Source organism: Phalacrocorax carbo, chromosome 13 (assembly GCF_963921805.1).
Source record: "Phalacrocorax carbo chromosome 13, bPhaCar2.1, whole genome shotgun sequence".
NCBI classification, from domain to species: Eukaryota; Metazoa; Chordata; class Aves; order Suliformes; family Phalacrocoracidae; genus Phalacrocorax; species Phalacrocorax carbo.
The window spans coordinates 10623412-10643498 of record NC_087525.1 but is presented as its reverse complement, the minus strand read 5'-3'; the positions used below and the strand labels follow the sequence as shown (position 1 = coordinate 10643498).

Below are 20087 nucleotides of genomic sequence, written 5' to 3'. Positions count from 1 at the left end.
GTTCTAGATGGTGCAGGTCCCTGGCACAGTTACAACAGTAGTTTGCCTACCTGTGTCAGTCTTAGATTTACAGATTAGATTTAGATTAGATTTAGTCTTAGATTTACAGTACTTAGATTTATGCATGTATATATGTGTGTATCTTTGTAAACGCACATGTATAATATGGAGTTAGTTATTCCAGTACAACAAACTTGAGAAAATTTGCTCATATTTTTCCAGGAATTTTATGGTAAATCCAGGAGTCAGTTTTTCTGTGTACCTGTTCAGTGCTGTGAGAATACAACTTCGTTTAAAATACCCTTTATACTTGGAGCTGGATATTTTGGATGTTACTGCTGGCTTGGTTTTCTTCCCTTGATTTTCCTGTTTCTGTTTGTTTTATGTGCCCATCTCCAGGCATCTGTGTGGGTATACATATGTGTGGGAGTATATCCACATAAATGTGCACATACTCAAACACATGTGTATATCTATCCAGGGAAGGGCAGGGTGATCTGGATTGTGGCTGGACAATTTTGGCTGTGGGCTTCAGATTCATGAGGGAAAAATACTTCTGCCACCTTCTGGCATTCAATTGAAAGAAGGAAATCACAGGCTTAGCAGAAGCTGCAGGCATGACGCAATAGGGTATCATTTGCAAGTGTAAACTTGCAGTGATATTCTTGTAAGTTAAGGTTTTGGTTTCAGTTTGAATGGTGTAATGGAGAGAGCCATCAAAGGCACAGATTTATGTGCGTAGCCAAGAGTACACACCTTTAAAGTATTCTTCAAGCAGAGATACCAGATGGGACAAGGGTAAGAATGTGTTTCTGGTGAGGGGTCTGGGACACTGACAGAGTACCTCCAAGTGTGTGTTGTCTTTTCCCTCTTCTGGAGCAGAAAGCAGTAGGTTCAGCATATCCTTTGCTGTGATGAATCCTTCTGATGTTACTGAAGGCAAGAAAGGATACAGATGTTTAAAGCAAGGATTACCACTTGAACATTGACAAGTGAATTAGGCTCCTTGTCCTGTCATGTGTTGTGTGTGATGTTTGTCATGCACTTGATCTCTCTGCCTTAATTTCCAATTGGAAAAAAAAGATCTAATAGTAATACATTATTCTTTCCTTGTTTCTTCTCTGTTCTATTGAAAACTCTTTTTGATATCATCTTGGGGTCACCAGTTTCAGATTGGTACCAACCTGATTTGAACACCGCACATAGTAGAAAGTGTGTGGGCTTCTCCCCTCCCCAGAACGCCGTCATACCTACTTTCATCAAGACAGTAGAGTCTACAATTTCTTTGCTTATGTTTGGCGTGTGTATGTTTGTAACAGGTAGTCTTTTGTCAGGACCTGTTGAGTTACTCTACTAAATCATATGTGCTAAGTGGCTTTTAATACAGCATTCTAAATCTATCAGTTTTGGAGGATTAGAAGCAGTATTTGAGAGACAGAAGCCTCCCGAGGATGAAATCTTCTCCCCCTTGACTTGAATGGAGGTAAAATTCATCCCATATTACATTATTAATTCTTGAATCATATGGTTTCCATGGAACAGCATAATTTTTTTTAATCCAAGTCCTTCAGAGCTGAAGTAATCAGTCTTCTTTTCTCAGCCCTAAATTCAGAAAATAGGGACTCAGCTACCTAAATAGACTTTGAAAAATTAGTTCCTTTTCTCTGACAGTCAGGCTTTGTAAATAATAAAGATTATTGTAGACAATCCTTATCACAATAGTAAAGGATTACTGCTTTTGTACTTATTGCTTTAAAAAATTAGAACACCTTAATCTTTTAAAAACAATTTGGGTTTGGAAAAACAAATTGCATTGAAGCTGACAAGATGCTTGCCAAGTTCCAGGAGATGCAATTTGGAATGTCTGAGATATTAAACCTTGAATGCCTGAGTTCCTAACAGAAACAGGGACTCAATATTAACTCTTTCAGCTCTGCTGAAATGTATAAATTATATATTTTTGTGTCGTCTTATAAGACCCAGGAGTCTGCTGCTGGGTTTCTATACTGTCTCAGGGGTACAGGATGAGAAATTAACTGACTTAGTTGCTCCTGTCCCCTGAGAACAGAGGCCACCATTATACATAAATATATATTCCATAATCACTTTCGTAAACTGATCATGCAGTCTCTTGAAATTGAACTGCGGGTATTTTCACCTGCCACTACCGTTGTGAGATGAATTAAGAATCCTACCGTACTACTTAGCAACCTTTGTATTCTCAGGCAGAAAATATCTGTGATCCTACTTGTAACCATATGTCTTTGTGCTAGCATGGCCATGTGAATTTAGCAGTTGCGATGTTTTAGTTTTTATCCTACTGAGGTACTTAAAATAGTACTTGAAATAGAGCAAACATATTGTCTCATGGTTCTGCTACTAAACTATCTAAACTTAAACTCTACTCTCAACCTCCTAGTGACTACAGGAGTCTGTCGTTGTGGTATTAATACTTTTTTACTCTATCGGTAACATATCAGCTGGTACATCTTAGGGTCTAATTGTTCATAGATACAAATATTGCTAGATCACAGGCAAAAAAACCCACCCTCTAAGAAGCCTTTGGCGTTTTTCAAACTGATGAAGTCTCAAATAATGCAAAAATGTTTCTTGTTCTCTGAGTGCATGACCTTATTTTTCATAGTAGTGAATTTCACCATAATTACACGTTATCTGGTTTCAGAAGTCATCATCTTTTTAAACGTTCTCTAAATACCTCTGTATTTATCAAACTTCCTAGTTTTCGATCACAGTTAATTCTATTAATAGTATTTGTCAGGATCATCAATGATAATATGAAATAACCAGCTAAAGCTCTCAAGTTAAAAAGGAGTAATTGCTGAGAAACCTAAGGATGGCAGAGGAAATTTAGAAATTCTTTAAGGTCCTCTGTTATGAAGCTAGGAACTTTGTTTGTACTTAGCTTCATTTAACTCGTGATTGGGCTATCAAACAAGATCAATTTTTCTTTTTCCTCTGGCTTTAGGATTTTAAAATGTATTAAATGCACACCACCCGTGCAGAACTTTTTATTGAAAAGGTATTATCCTTCTATATTCAGCTTTGACTGTAGGGCTACTATCCCAGGAAGTGTTTCTTTCCTTTATTATATTTGTCCCACATTACACAGATTCAGTCTGTTTTACCACAGTGTCCCTGTTTATTTCTTTGTTATCTGTTATCTTGCTATAAATATCATTCCATATCATATCGTATTTGTATTATTCTTATTGTTATTTTTACATCTTGCACTGCCCTCTCTGTCTGGAGGTAGCTGTTAGTATATCTTCATTAACATATTTTTAGTGCCTCACAAATTAAAAGTAGTTTTAGAGACTGTGAGCCCTGTGTGCTCTCTAATATTTAATTTTCTTCTAGTAGTTTCAGACTTAGCCCCTCAAGGCCAGCACTGAAAGTCTTATCTGAAAGATTCACCTAAGAAAGATCTGTTTTAATGAGAATACTCTTCAGTGGTTACACTTACTGTTTCTTTTTATGACAAGTTTTTTTTCTGTCCTTTTTCATTAGCTGCATCCTACTTTAATTTGCACTGTGCATCTATCTCACCTGTGTATAAATATTACTTTACCCAGCAGTAACCTTACAATGACACCTGGCCTAAGTGAACGAAGATTTTTTTTTTTTAATTCATTCTTATTTCTTTTCTGCCTCAAAGCAGTGTTTCTTGTCCTAGCTTGCTGACCTCTTCCTTCTGTGCTCTCTGATGACAGGCCAGTCAATTTGTCCCTCATGCAATTCAACAGTTCCTGGGACTGTGTGAATCTCCAATCTTCTCCATTTTATTTTTCCTTCATCTGGTTTGTGGTTACTTCCTACCTCCCCTGTCCCCTTTCCCCTCTCCTTCATTAGTGTTTTTTAATCTTCTGTATGTTGTCTTCATCACCCATAGGTCTCAGCCCTTGGATTTTATCTTCCTCTGCACTTGTGGGGTTCATCTGGTCTCTTTTTTGCTTGTCTCTTTGCTCTGTGCAGCATTTCTGTTTCTCCATGCAGCTGTCTTGCCCTGTTACTAACGCTTTCTCTTGCTATATTTGATCGCTCTTCTGACTTGTCTTTGCATTCACATGCTCCAAGTGTTTCTGTTTGCAGGTGTTTACAATGCACATCATGTCAAATTAATATTTTCTCCTGTGTGTTCTCTTCAAAACATTTCTGAATCTCTCCCGTGTCTCCAGATGCATCTCTAGTCCCTAGTCCTTCTCTTCCATGATTTCTGTCAGGTGACAGTGTGATGTTCCCATCAGGTAACCACTTAATGATGTGACTTTATTCAGTTTTTTTCAGCTAGTAATGCTTATTGTCACATTCTCTTGAGTGTCCTATAAAAACAGATGTAACCCTGGTATAAAAATAATGGTCCGTTCTGATGTTGCCTTTTTCCCTCCGCTCCTTATCATTACATTTAGCTCTCACAAACTTCCCATTTTGACACTTTCTGCTTATTGACTTTCCAAGACACTGACTTTTTAAACTTTTTCCTAGGTAAATATATATATAGTTTTGCAGTTAAACTGCTCATCAGCCATGGCCGAAGATACCCGCAATATTCTATCAAATACATAGCTTTTGTCTTACTCAAAAGTTCAGTGTGCCTAAGTAGATTCTGCAGACTGGGAGACCTGACGACACCACAGACTTTATGAACAAAGCCATCATCAGCCAATAGGCTTGGTTCCTGTTTCCATCTACCATAGATTTTCCCTCAAGAAGGATCAATTTCATGCCAGATTCCCTGTTCAGCCCTATTTGTTGTATTGATACACAACGCATTGCTTTCACTTTGTCTTCAGAAAAACAAATTAACATTTGTTGAATGCTTTCATATATTAGTCTGAAATCTGAATCCCTTTCCATGGGATAGACATTGAAACAATTTTTGCTTTCTAGTCATAGTTTGTCACAAACAAATTGTTAAATTAAAAACTGTTCATTCCATAACATTTGTTGACTGTTGGGATTTTTTTCCCCTCAGCTGGTCATAAGAAGCTTAAAACGTACACTCATGGTCCTCTATATAAATCATTCTGCATAAATGATATACCATATAGTGTACTTTATTTTTTGCCAGTTAGGTGTAGGCTACTTTAAATAGATGTAATAGAAGTCTCCACTGTGAGTTCTTTCACACCTGCATGGATGGAATAATGGAAAGCAGTGGTAAGGATAGTATATCACAGGTCAAACATGCTCAGATTTTTAAATTAAAAACCTATTAGTTTCACTTTTTTCTTCCCCTGGATTTCTATGGAAGCTTAGGTACATGGAAATTCTAAAACAAATCTGGGTTTTGTCTAAATTCTACCTCAGAAACAATGGGAAGAAAATTACAGTAGTTAAAATGCTAAAAATGATTTGGTTTCAAGAACAGAATCAAGGCATAATCTGTAATGAATGCTGGTTTCCCTGGAGCCAAAAGATAAGCTGTTGCTCCAGACAATGTAGAAAGGTTCATTCTCAAAAACCCATTTGTCTATAGCTTTGCAAACACTGTGTGAGCTTGTGTGTGTTAGGTGAAGTGGGAATTGTTTCAAAGGATGAAATAAGTATTTTTAAATAAATAACTTTGCCATACTCCTCTGAATAACTGTATGCAAGCATTTAGGAAACATAAGTATGTTTTCCAGTCAAATCTGCTCATCCCCCATTACTGTAGTATTTACTTTTAATATCATTCTTGCTGCCTAAGATAAAGCTGATAAAGACTGGCAGTAAGGAGATAACCACAGGAGCTCCACTGCATCTCTGCAAGTTTTGAGAAAACTTGGGTGCAAAACTTCACGGGTTTTGACCCAAACGGTGAATATTTGAACACCTACTTGGAAGAAAAATCTGCCAAGAAAAAGTGGACTTCTCTGTGCCTGCTTCTCATTGGTTTTGTGCTGTATGTGTGCTCAGCGCCAGGTGACTGCTGCCTTTGCTTACCTTTGTTTAGCCTGTAAGGCTTTGCATAAAGCCATTAAGACTGTGGATATACAAAGGGAGAGTTAGCCCTTCCATTGCCATCATTACTGCTCCCCAGGGGTTTCTTTCCTCCTAGAGCAGCCTGAAAGAGTTATCGCTAGCCAAGTATCCTCATGCAGTATAAAGAAAAGCAAATATTCATTTCTCTTGGCAGAGCTGATCGGGAAGAATATTCTGGTCTGAGATGGTTAAGATGATCTTAAGGTGTTCTTTAGTGCTCACACAGCCTGCGGCCCCCTTTGTGCATGTGAAATGCACTATGACTGACAAGGAGGTCCTCAGACCTGTAAGGATTTTGCTTTATTTATGTACTTATTTTGCAATTTAAAATAAGAGTGCTGTAGGCAGAAAAGGACTGGTTTGAAAGTGATTATATTTGAGGCTGAGGCAAGACTAGTGTCATCTTCTTTCCTTTAAAACCAGACAGGATTTTTAAAGAATTTAAGTGACGAGACTGCATGTATGTGAACAGATGAAAAGATGGGTAACAGACACCCTCGCTGTGGATATACCTTTCCAAGTTCATAGAGTTTAAAAATCTGTAACCCATGTAAAATAACAGCTTTGCAGTGTGATTGGCAACTTTGTGCCAGAAGCAATGAATCGGTATTAAAACTCTAAGTTCATGAAAATCAAAGTGGTGTCTTGACCCTATAGCTGGTTCTCTCAGTTCAGGGTTTACGCCGTGATACATGATTCTGGGAACTTCAGCTCTCGTGCTGTTAAGACAAAGCATACTTCTTTTAAAAGAGGAAATTAGGAATGTATAAGTTACATTTTCACAGTCTGGTGTTGTGTGCACGTTAGGTAAGAAGATTGCATCTGTCTTTAATGACATAGTTACCATCTGCTGTTTCTACTCTGGAAAACTCTGTGCCAGCTCTATAAAGCTATATCGGACTTCCAGTGCAAGCTGAAGTTGGAGCCTCAGGTGTTGTTTCTCAGCAGAGCTGAGAGGCCACAGTGTGCGAGACTGGTGGTATATACTGAAACGTGTTATACCCTGACTGTGCTATGGCTACTCATTATGAGAATAGAGAGCAATCATCCCTGCTGAAAATAGGTGTATTTACTAAGAGTCTATGCCTGAGAAGCCATTTTGAACCTTCACAGCTATGTGTAGTCAACCCCATGTAGGAATTCCAAATAAACAGAAAACTTAAACTGCCAAATTGTTTCAGGTGATTTCTTCTCTTAATGGGAGGCAGGGGGAGAACCAAAGCAAACCCGCCAAAAACCCCGAGCTCGAAATGCTGGCCGGTTCTGATGAACTTCAGTTTGTTCTCTGTAGTGTGGCTCTTTCAGGAGTACAGCTCTTAACAAAGCATTAGAAAATTGTCTCTAAAAAGGTGAGACTTTTTAATAGAATATAGATGTACAAAACTGTTACCTTCAAAAAATCATCCAGCGCCTAAGTGAACAATATCTAGTTATTCTTTCCAAAGATTTTATTGGGGCATCAAAGTCAACTCAGTGTGTCGCTTTCGTAAAATTTTAAATACAAGATTTCTGAGAGGTTATATTCTTTATTTAACATTAGATTTGTATCTTTACGGAAATGTTGCTTTCTGACAGCTGTGCAATTACGCAGTGTCACCACTATGCCTTGTAGTTAAATGGTCAACAGTTACCGTGGTTCTAAATAGTATGTGGCATCTGAGCTTTGAAAAGTAAATCTTACTGAATGCTTTTGGAAGAGTTCCATATACAGTACTTTTATGCATCATTCAGTGGAATATGCATTAAATGGAATGGCAACAGAGATTGACTATGATAAGCGTTACCTATAAAATGGGAATAAGATTAAACAGGAATCCCAAGGTATTATCTTAAAGCAATTAAGGCTAAAACAATAGGCAGTGCCACATATATTACAATAGTTACTCAAGAATGTTACGGCCATGTAGTCAGGAGAAATTGTAGTGTATAGTTCCTTTTCTCCCACTCTTCCTCATAATTTTCTTCAATTCCAGTGTTTTGCTTGATTAACATTAAACTTTTATGAAGGCTTTCTTCAATGTCGTTTTTTTCTGATCACCCATGACCTAAGTAACAGGCAACTAGTGCAGTACAAGCATTAAAAGATATGATTAGTATATTTCAGTTTGGGTTATTATCAAATCATATGCAAAATGCCAGGTACAGCTTCTAATTAGCATTCATCAACTGCAGAGGTGTGTGCTAAAAGCTGGTGAAGGTTTGGGTCATATTTACTCCTGTTTGTATGAAATGCCATATTAGCAACCAAATGGAACTCAGTTGTGGATGGTGTTTGGGAAGTTGCTCTGTAGTTTTCTGGTTTTGTAATCTTTTTCTCTCCCTCCTACTTTTATTTTCTTTTTTCTCTTTCTTTTTCTTTCTCTCCCTCCCCCCCTTTTTTTTCCCCCCCTTTATTATGTTGAGTTTATTTAGCTTGTGAATGAATGGAGACAAAGTTCAAGAAAGGACTGTCTCAGATCACTTGGACAGATACCAAAAATGAAATATTCCAGAGTTTGTGGGGAACAAGAACACTGGATAGCTATCCCAGACTAATGACCAGACATCTGAGTAGAAATGTATAGCGACCTATATGACTGATTTGGCCTATCTTTTGTGGGAGATTCATGCTGAATATGCCAGGCTTGTAGGCTTGAACTACTGGAGGCGGCCAGAATGGTTATAATGCCATCCAATCTCATTATAACCTTTCAGTAATTAGTTGTGCTTTGTCAGTACCACCGAGGGAAGAATAGCTTTTCTTAACAAAGCAGTTCTGAAGAAGAGCAATAAAGGAATATCAGGCTTCATGTTTTAATGTTACAGTGCATGATAACTTGGAAAAACATCCCCAGTGAGTGAGGTTTTTTTAGTAATACGTCTATAGAGTGTAGACCAAGAATGAAACAATACATACAGTGATTCATCAATAAATGCAGTTAAAAGCAAGTTATGCTTGTGGTTCATTAATCTCTTGTACAAAGCTAATATGTACTAAGATTTGGAACTGACAGCTTCTGTTGTAAGTGTAGGGAAATGAACTGTATCATTGACATGAAGCAGTGATCACTGAAAGATAAGGATTCAGTGAGCCTGCTAAGAGTTTTTTAAAAATGTGTACGTGCACATTTCTAGGATGATCTTCAGAGAAAGGAAGAATATAGAATTTCTTACAAAACCTTTTATATTAAAAGTACAAATTCTTCATGGAGAATGATGTTCAGTAAGAAAGGGTCAAGTTCAGGGGATTTTCTGACCTGAAAAAGTATGTCATGGAACATCTTTAAATTCCCACATTACCATTTAGAGAAGGAAGAATTTCATATTTCACTTTGAAATGATATTTAGAAATTTTAAATAAACTGTAAAAAATGAGAAAAGTAAACTTACAGTCCTGATTCTGTTTACTGCAAGTCAGTTTTTCCTCTTTGTGATTCTTAGTCCAAAATGTCTTAGTTTTATGACTTTTCTTCTAGAGTACCATGCTCTGGAAAAATTTCTGTTAATCGCTGTGCTAGTGGTATCATTACCAATTAAGCTTTAGAAACAATATCAGTTTGGAGTATTCTTTAGTACATTATACGTACTATAAGGACATTTTAAAAATAATTTTTATAAATACTTTCTTGTGACTAGTAATGCTTATTTTATTTATTTATTTTTAATCTGGTAAACTGTATAGGATTTATGCTCCTCTGGAGATACTGAGCCAAGAGGTATTTATTTAAAATGCAAAGGAAAGAAGGGTTCTAATGAAGTGCAAGAATCTCAACAACTGCTAAAGAGAAATTGTTTTCCTGTGAAGTTCTATTACCTATGCAAGTCACTCCTGGACGTGAACTGCACATTTTTAATGGAAGAAGTTTCTAAATCTAAATTGGGTATCTGGGGGATATAGGCTGAACCCATCTGCTCTACCAGAATTGACTTCTTCATATCTCCCCTCTTAACTTATTTATATCCAAGACATACGCAAAACTTCTTAGATAAACAGTGGCACTTTGATATTATCCAGTTAATTACTGTCAGATGTGTTGCATTGGAAGCTTGGTCTGTATCTCTTCTTTGGGATCTAAACCAGTTCCCTGATTCCTAGGATGTTTTTCTGGATGTTTAAATCAAGAACAAAGACAATTTTAAAAATATAAGTCCATCTTCTGCAATGAAAGTCAGCAGCTGGAGTTAGGTTTGGCTCAGGCTTATAAAATGTTATAAAGAAGGTAGTGACTTTTTTTTTTTCCCCCTCATTGCTGTTTTACTATCATAGATTTCAAAGTGGTTCTGAAGAATTTTTCTTTCTTTTTTGTCAGGGGGAAGAAAAGACAGTATTTAAAAAATTTCTTCGAGGGTGTGAAGGGATAAAAAAAAAGCTGCTTTTGGAAGCAGGTCACTGGCTACAACCTTGCTTGGGACAATAAAAGCTGGAAACAGTTTTCTTCTGAAACCTGTCCAGCGGCAAATCTAAAGGGAGCAAGTAATGAATTGTAAAGGCTGAGACTGATCCCTTATGAAAGATTTGCAAAGAGCTGAGATTTATACATAATTACTTCGAGCCCTTTACTTATACCTTCATTATGAATAATAAAAAGGGAAAAAAAAAAAGGTTTATTTGTCATTGTCATGCTGGTTGCTTTAGAAATATGAAGGGAAAGATGACAAATGACCTCAGAAGAGCCAGAGATTTGTGATATTTGCCTATGATGAAGGCATATCTATTTTTAAAATTTATTTCATAGTAGTAAAGCTGAGTATTTCCTAACCTCACCCCCGACTGTCCTGGTCTCTAAAAAGAACTCAGGTCTCCTGGAGGCTCTTTCTTCAGATGCCCACTGGCTAGCCCGCTCTGCGCCTGGATTTCTGCTGGAAGTGTCCCAGGGCGGCCGTTGGCAGGGATCTGCCTGGGGTTGCAAGCTCGAAGCAGCTGCATAGGAGGAGCTTTGTAATGGGGCCTGGTTCCTGGAGCTGTGGTCTTGAGATGGTCGGGTGTATCCGCCGGTGCCTCCATGGAGTAGTCACTGCGTTGCAGGTCTATCTGTTCTCTGCTGCCAACTGTAATTAGTCATCAGTTGGCAACAATTTTGGTGTTGTGTTCTTTTGATATCTCTTAGGACACTCTTTCCAAATTATTTTCTCACTGTCAACTCCCCAGCTTACCTTCCCATTCATTTTTTTTTTTTTTCTGGAAAGCTATGATGCTCTTTATCCTCACCATTTAGGTAAAGGATGTACAAGTAATACCCTTTACTACTTTGATATCCCTACTAGCAAAACACTCTGGTGTTTGGTTTTTTTTTTATATCATGGCTTTCAGGGTGGCAGCCCTTGTTTCCAAAAACGTAGACACAACAGGACCATCTGTGTTTGCCATCTGCTAGACATTTCCTTCTAGGATCCCGGGGTTGGTTATGGGGCTTCCAGGCATTCCTACTGCCTGTCCCCTGGGTACGCAGTAAGGAGACAACGGGTTTGTAACTATCACACAGATGCATGTAAGCTTAAACCCTTCAGCACGTCCTGCTGTCACTGGAGCACAGTCTGCCCATGTCTGCTGGAACACCCACCTCTAAGTTGTGTCTCCAAGTTGTGCCTGGCCACTCCATCCCTACTTTCTTTTCTACACAGCCTGCTTTTTGCTGTTAACGCCAAGGTGCTGACTCTGGTAAAGCTGCCAGGTATTGTGGGAAACAGCCTTCCCTACCGCTAGCCAGCCATTATCTGCTTGGAGATGCATGTCATGCAGTTTCAGGTTTTTTGAGAAGGTCAGGAAAGGATTATTTCTGTTTTTTCTTTTTTTTTTTTTCCTCCAGAATTGCTTTATTTCTGAACATAGCAGTATTTATTGCTTACTTTTATAACTTCTTTTAATCCTGCAACTGCCATTAGATAAAATAATGAACCACATTACGTATTCATAAAGGCAATGTAAATATTTGTTCTCTGCTGTATTCCAATAAAATAGTGTCATGGATTATTGGCAGTAAATTACTTTAAGTTATATATTTAAAAGTAAACAAAGCTGTATACATGAAAATATCTTTGATCATTTTTCATGAAGTATTTTATTCTTTTATCATTGCTGGTATGAGATCTGAAATCTTAATGTTTGTATTTTGATTTTCAGCGTCTCTTTATTTCACTTCTATTGCAAATGCTTTCTACTGAGAAATTATAAATGGTTTTCTACATTTACTGCTCCCCTTCCCCTCTTCCCAGTCTGGCCTGGTTCTAATATCATTTATGTGTTGTCATTAACAGTGGTCCACTGAGTGAGTTATAAATCCCCTGTTTAGGTTCTGCATTTTAACAATTGGCTGTTGAAAGGTAGCTGGGAAGGAAGAAGGGCACACAGTCTCAAAAAATCCCTCTTTTTTCAAAACTTGTAGAAGCTATTTGCTAGTCTAAGAGAAAATAAAGGAAAGATGGATGCTCTTTAATTTCCAGTGTGCTGTTTATCTCAAAAGCAGACTTTCTATTTGACAGAAATGTTGTGAGGCATTACTCCCAAGTGTCAACTAGACCCTATGTACATATTAAGTATATAAAGAACTAGGATATTTTGCACCTATATCAACAATTTTTTTTCCACAAAAAAAGCCCCATAACATACTTTAGCACATGAATCCTGCCTCAGTAGATGGCAGGGCTTTTCCTCAGCCACAGTGATCACACAAAAATTCCTAGCCTACTTTCCTTAATATAGGGGGCATTTATGAAATAGGCTGTAATAGATCCTTCAGGATGTTTCATAGACAATTTTTTTCTTTTTGAATGGATGGAGGCACAAGCTTAAAAAAATGGCAAGATCTTGAACGGCTTGAATAATTAAAAATTAATTAAAAATGGGTGACCGAGTGCTGATACTCTTTCCTCTTTAAAGAAAATGAAACTCCATGAGTTATAAATATGTAATTTCTTTCTTGCTCCAAGAATTCTGAATAGATTTTGATTATGATATCGCAGGTCTCCAGGACCTTGCTCTTCACGCTGTTTAACTTCTATGAGCCTCCAGCAATACACCTCCATTACGCCAGCGCTATCAGAAGGTTGAAACCTCTGATGTGTCTTTCGGTGGTTCATTTTAGGATTCTTTAGGACAGCAAGTCTGTAAAGATGGTGCAAAATCTGAAGCACAAATTGCAAGAAGTTTCTGCTTCCTCTTAGCATGTCTGGGTTTAGAATAGTGCTTCACGCGATGTGTTGCAGCTCTAATCAGAAGATACTTATAGATACTTAAACTTGCCTACCTATGGTCGTGTTTCTAAATACATTTTGTGCTTTTAGATTGCAGAGTCATTGACTTCTTTAGGAGGTGCTGAATGGTCTAGCACACTGATGGCTAAAGATAAACTCTTAGCAACCTAAATTTAGGCACCTCATTTTAAAAACTTTGGGCCAGATATGTGAACCCAGAAGAATGAGTTACAGCAATTCATTTCAAATTCCCTGGCTCTTGTGGCTCCCCAGACCTAGCATTTATTCATACAAATTACTCACTGTTGCAGATAAATCACAAAATGTAGCCAATGCAATAACTCTGCACCTGAGCATTATTTAGTTCTGCTTTGCTGATGTTGGCAGGACTTTGCTTTTCCTCTATATGTTACAGCACCTGGCTATTTTGGCTTTGTCTGAATATGTTAGAGGGGTGAATAGGGAGAAAATCTACAGGGTTTTGCCCTCACGCTTTCCTAATAGCTGCGATTCCTCAATTAGGTGGTCAGTTTAATATTCCTGCCAGCTTAAAAGAAGCGCAATGGAGACAATTACCAAGGGAGACAATTTTTCACTGCATGGTTAGGAGCGGATTATCCTGTCAGAACTGTTGTCTCTAGTGGTTCTCATCTGCTTTGACACCAGGGATAGTTAATTTTCCATAATGCTGTTTATGACGATGCTGAGAAATCCTGTGCCCTGTCTGTGTTGGGTTTTTCTCTTTAGACTACTTTGTGGTTTCTGTTTTGGGATTTTTGTCTCTTTAAAGGAGTACTTCGCCTTGTGGACATGAGAAATAGATTGGGGTTTGTGTGTCGCTCACATTTCCTTAGGTTTCTGTAGGATACACAAATGAATAACGTTTTAAAACACAGTTACTTAGGCAAGTAATTTATACTACTTTTGTGGGTTTTTTGGGGGGTTTGTTGTTTTGTTGTTTGTTTTGGTTTTTTTTTTGCCAGGATCAGGTAACAGTACTCCCTTTGCCTATATAAAGGATGGATATCTTGCCATTTCACTGGAGCCTTCTAAGTCATGGGTGTTTATTCTAAGCCATTCATCTGTAGTCAGTGTAATGAGAGAAGGTGATTCATCCCATCTGATGCTAGATATCTGAGAGGCTTATTATGCAAATGTGTTCTGGAGAGGAAGGTGGTTGATGATGTTCCTGTCCAGCCCAGTGCCACAGCTGAAGAAGCCTCTCTGTACCAGTGTAATTGTTTTTGAGGCCACACATAATAAATAGGGTGCAGAAATTATCCAGGTTAAAAAACAGTAACTGGAAGTATTTTTTTCTTCTCTATTTGTGGTTTTTTTAACCAGGTTCATTTCAGTGATTCATAGGGCCATTTATAACACAGCCATAAGAATATCTGTTCAATAAATGGGGTCATACTGGCACAGAAGAAAGAAGTGGTTGAAGGCAGGGACATTTAAACTTTGTGTAATGAACTGCCTCCTGAAATGCATGTGTGCTCTGGGACTGTCCTGTTTTATATTAGGTGAGATGAATCCACAGTAGTTGTTTAACCGTGTGTTAAGCAGGGCATTAGCAATATCATTATCACTGTAGTGTACACCTCTTGATGCTTGATATTGCTTTATTAGACTGTAAAGGATCTTGAAGTGAGCTTATCTATGTCAAACAAAGGGGGTAGTTAGAAACTTCTATGTGTATTGCCAAATCCTTCCACGGAGGTGCTCAGTACAGTTCGTGCAGTCTTTCCCAATTTTAGTGTCTTTGTGAACCACGACGGTTATATGTATATGGATAAATATGCTGGCCGATGAGATGAGCTGTTTCTTTATAAGACGTAGTGACTCTCCAAGTCCACACTAGGAAGCCAGAAAAAGCGTCCATACAAATCATAGCTTTCTCTTGGGTCTTACGCAAACATGGAGAGAGGGTGACTCATGAACTTCACTTGAGTGTCTCAGAGCGGTGTTTTTCATTAAATAGGTTAGCTAACAGTTAACTGACCTATTGTCTCAGAGTTGTAATGAGGGAGAAGCAGTATATATTGGGAGGCATATTGAAAAGAAACCCAGCCTATTAAGGTCTATTATATATATTGTATGGAATCTAAATCTCATTAACTGCATGTTCTGTGTGCCGTTCTTCAACATACGATCCCTTCTCATGGTGATATACCACCCTGCTCCGATACGCTTTTGTGGTACCTCTAAGGGATATCTTCATGGTACAGGGGACTTTGGTTTAGGTACTGAAGTCAGAGAAAGGTGACTACCAACGATATCGTTCCATGAAGCTGCACTGGAAGAGATGAAAAGAACTATACTGCAGAAATGCCAACAGCAATGAAAGCAATCAAAATTATCTTTGTAGTATCTTTTTATGTAAGTTCTTTCTGGAATATGTTTCACATTTTTTTTATTTTTATATTTCTTTTTATTTTTATAGGCTGTGGAAACCAACCTTGCATCAAAGGATAGTCACTGGGTCTATGTAAATGAGGTAAGAAAGTCAAAAGAGACAACATAGCTTGGTACATTCACTCATCAGAGTCTTTTGTTTCATTTGTTTTGACACACCAAACTGAGCACACACTTAGCATTTTTGCTTTTTGAAGGGTACAAGATGTAAACTTTCCGGTGTGGTTGCTTGTCTGTCTGAGCTGAATTGGCATAGGTGGAATACCAAAGGTCAAAATTAAGCTTCCAGTATACCCCAGAGCAGCTGGGAGACTTTATTTTTACCTTCATGTTGACCCTACTTCATTAGCTATTTAGGAAGCAGAGAATATCTCAAAAGAAACCTCAGATACATGCATCTATACCTGCCAGAATCTCAGCCTTCACTGCTAGGAAAGCCTGCACTCAGATACGGGGAGAGGAAGGAACGCTGAGGCTAGTTGCAAGCGTAGCTCATTTGAATATGCATTTACATGGTACTCGGGTCTTCTCCAGTGTGGAATTGTGTTGGTGTTTTGGCCAAGATCCAGGATAGCATAGATTTAAAATGTGATATTTCCTCTCTGCAGCAAATGTTATCCTGTCCTGCTACTATGACTATTTATTTTACCTGAGCACCACAATGCTCTAATGGGAACCAGTGCAGACTCATATTTTAAAGGCAATGGAAAGCTTGAAATGTTGTACCATATATAATAATTTATAAATCACTGATTGTTCAGGATAAATGGCACTATTTTATATATTTCTGGTTTTAATAATGATTCATTAAAAGATAGTAAAATATCTAAGTTAAAAAGAACTGTGTTCACTCTTTTATTTTTTATATTACAAATGCATAGTCTCTAATTTAATAACCAATTCCTTTGTTAATTTCTCATTCCTTTCTTTCTACCTACCTAATAATTTTGGATAGGCTACTTTTAATAGTAGCTACAAATTGTATCGTGTGGCATTAGAAAGGCTCTGCAATTAAATAGGGGTTAGGGAAAATGAGTGAAATCTCTGCTTATAAAGGCTCTAGAAATTGTTTCTAGTCCTTGTTACATTTAAGCACCTCCTGATTTGTCAGCTGCAGTAATGACCACTACAAAATATCAGCAAGATGCCCAGAGAGTCAGTGTTTCTATTGCTGTAAAGATAATACAGTGCATGTTTCCCTAAACATTTATAGAGAGGGAGTGTTTGTGAATTTGTTAATGCTGCTGTTATTGTTCAGGTGTTAAAAGTCACTTCGTGAAGCCTGAGCCTGTAACACGACAAATGAAAACCTTCAGCACTCGTGCACAACCGTGTGCACGCGCACACACACACACACACACGCTTCACACAGGGTGTCAAATCTGCTTTTATTTTGGGAACTTTTTTCTATTTTGTGGCTAAAGACTGGGTAGGGAAGCTGTGATAGCAAAACGTAAATCTTTTTAGTGAAAGATATTAGTGCATGTACTTATAAATATCTCAAAATGCAGTTAAATTCAAACAGACGATTACAGAAAGTTTTCAAATTCATGAAACTTCGGAGAAGTCTTTGCAGGCGAAAAGAGGAGGGAATGTCTTATCTTGTTGTTTGTTTTGTTTTGTTTTAACAGAAAAGTGTTTAAAGCTACTGTGAAAAGAAGATCCGTTAAGCATCCACATGGATGTATCTGTAGAAAGATGCAGGTTCCTTAGGGCTTGCTTCTTATTTAGTAGTGTGCACACCCCCATGCTAGCAAAAGGACAGACCGATTATGCTTTCCATGTACATGTTTCCAGTTGGTATCAGTGAGAACTGCATGGGTGCTTGATGGAAGACATGTTATTCCTTGTTTGGATGTTGATTGGTGCTGTGATTGGCAGAATGGAATTAACTTTTGATTCCCAACAGTCAAATCAGCTCTTTTTGGTGTAATTCCACGCGAGTACCAAGCCAGACGTACACCATTCTGTAAATGGACTAAATACTTAGCCAGTCCTTTTTTTCTCCCGGGCAGGTTGAAGATCCTACACTTTTCACCCTATGATCTGTGTGACCCGATGATCCCATTGCAAGGAAAGAGGTGTAGGGCTAACTGACCTCGAGGGGCAGTAGCAGGAAGAGAACGCAGTGACGATTATTTCCATTGAGGGTCCTTGTAGAAAGTGTTGGATTGTAAACAGGGGGTTTTAGGCCTTTCTCACTTCAGGGAACCATTTAAGGGCCTGGTACAGGTTAGATTCCTGAGGTCTACTGCTCTTGAGCACCTTCTCACAAGCTGCCCTGTCTCCCGCCTCTCAATAAGCCAATGAGGATTTGAACCTTGGACTTATCTTGCTATAGTAAAAATTACTATAAAGCACAGTATTATTTCAATAATTTCAATTGTCTTATTTGAACTAAAACAACTTTACTCTTTCTGTATTTAGTATCCAGTAAATATTTTTAGGGGTCTTTGGTTTTGTTTATTTTTCCCCCCCTTATTCTCCTTTCCCTTGTGCTTCTGTCACATATGGCAGGATAGGAGTCAAGTTTTGGAGTTCCATCACTTTCATTTTGGTAGGTAAACAACACCACTAAGCTCATGATGAGCTCACTTAAAACTGTGTGGCTGGTAAGCTTTTTACACTACAAATGAACAGCTGTGGAATATAAAAATTGGTCTCAAATTATAGAGCTGTACTGTCAAGATCCTGCATTTGCTACTTTTCAATAACCCAAGTCTCTGTGCTGAGGTATCTGTTCAGTTTGGATGCCATTGGTGGTGCAAAAGAACTCAGTCATCTTTAGAAAAAGGCTAGTGAATTGGGAGCTGGATTCATTGTATGGGGTTGGAAAGCTGAAACATTACATGGCAAGTCCTTGAGGGTAAGAGAATACACAGGGATGGGTCTTTGCAGGCAATATCATGCCCTCACACATCCCTTTTTGAAGCCAAAGTAATAAAAAACTTGCTGTTTAAAAATATATATTTGTAAGTATGTTAACTTTTCTCGTTTCAGACATTTTATGTTTCAAACTTGCTGAGCTGTCAAAAGTAGAGGAAATTTGAAGGAAAAAAGAAATGTTTTTCTAATCATCCTCCCCCTTTTTGATTTACATTTCATCATCATTTTTATTACTAAATCATTCCTTGCATTCATTTGGGTAATGATTCTACGTGAATTCTGGGTTAAACATGCCAAGTATCTTTTTAAAAGCAAGAATATTTGTGATTTCTATATAAAGCCTTGCAAAAGCAAACAACTCTTCAGAACAATGGCTTGTCCAGGCTTAGCTTTGACTCAAGAATAGTCCAAAATGTTTTATTACCATTGACTGTGTTGGGATTTGCCAAAGACCAGCAATTCTGACCCTAAAGAATATCTGTCAGAACGTATCTGGTGTTCTGCTTATACCTTTGCTGTTTATGTCTTTAAGCATTGATGAAGTGGCCAGCTTTGATAGATGCGTGCTATTTCTTCTTGTGGCATGACTGGCACAGTTGTAGGTGCCCCCCTTTTTGGGTGTTTATTTCCTTTTTTCCCTGTTTTTCTTTCTTATTTTTATTTTTCTCTTACATTTCTTTCTCTTTGGTGCCTAACATCAAGCATCTCTGTTGGTTCCTTCTGACATTTTTCATTCCCCCGTTCTCTTTTATTTCCTGTTTGGAGAAAATGCTGTGCATTGCCCAGGGCATATGTCTGTGGGAGAGGCACAAGAGCAATACTTGAAACTGAATTTGTGTGTGGTTGTACTAGGAGCAATGCTCTCGGAGTCTGTGTCTGCTTTTTTATTAGCAGCAGCAGTAGGTCTGGGGCTATAAAAAGCACCAGAAACCTTGTTTCCCTTTTTGTGGGGCATTTCATGGTGTTGAAATTTCCTGCGTTGTAAAAGGAGAGAAAAGAGAAAATAAATTGTTCTGCAGAATTGGATTTCGGACTAAAAAAAAATTCAAGTTAAATACACTATTTTATTCCTTCATATCAATATATTTAATTCTAATTCCAAGTTTCTAAACATTCATTATTTTTACATGTAAATCAGTAAAGTACACAAAGCAATTAACTGCCCGTCATGGAAATGGAATGGGTACTGAAGTTGACTGATAAATGAGTTGTTTAACCGTTATCTCATCCTTCCTTTAATTTCTTTTTCAACAAAATTTCACTGTTCAGAAGTTTAATTGTAAGTTGTAAGACATGGTAGGACAAAGCACAAGGCCATTGGTTGAGATAGGAGATAATTTTTAGTGAAGGACAGGCTAGGGATGAAGAGAGGACAACGTGGCATTGCATGTCCCAGCCATACGTACTTCCTCTGAAGCGAAGGAGCGGTGAGGCTCAAACTCGTCCAACAGCTGCATGGAAATACACAAAACACATACACAGAGGATGACTTTTTTGAAAGTGCATTTTTGACAGAAATGCTCAAAAGACAAGAAATTGAAATAATGGAGGATTTTAATTTCCCTGGCAGTTGAAAAAATAATGCTGGGACACAGACAAGGCTTCACAGTCTCCTGTGGTTGACAATGGTATCC

General features: G+C 37.9%; 1 protein-coding gene across 3 annotated transcripts in view; it reads left to right on the top strand.

The window, feature by feature from the left end:
• The window catches only part of GRID1 (glutamate ionotropic receptor delta type subunit 1), a 544302-nt gene that overhangs the window by 403385 nt on the left and 120830 nt on the right, over window positions 1-20087 (top strand). For all 3 annotated transcript variants that reach the window (XM_064464794.1, XM_064464796.1, XM_064464795.1), the window contains exon 5: window positions 15596-15649. In XM_064464794.1, the coding sequence (XP_064320864.1) occupies window positions 15596-15649 (54 nt within the window). The remainder of the gene's footprint in view (window positions 1-15595; window positions 15650-20087) is intronic.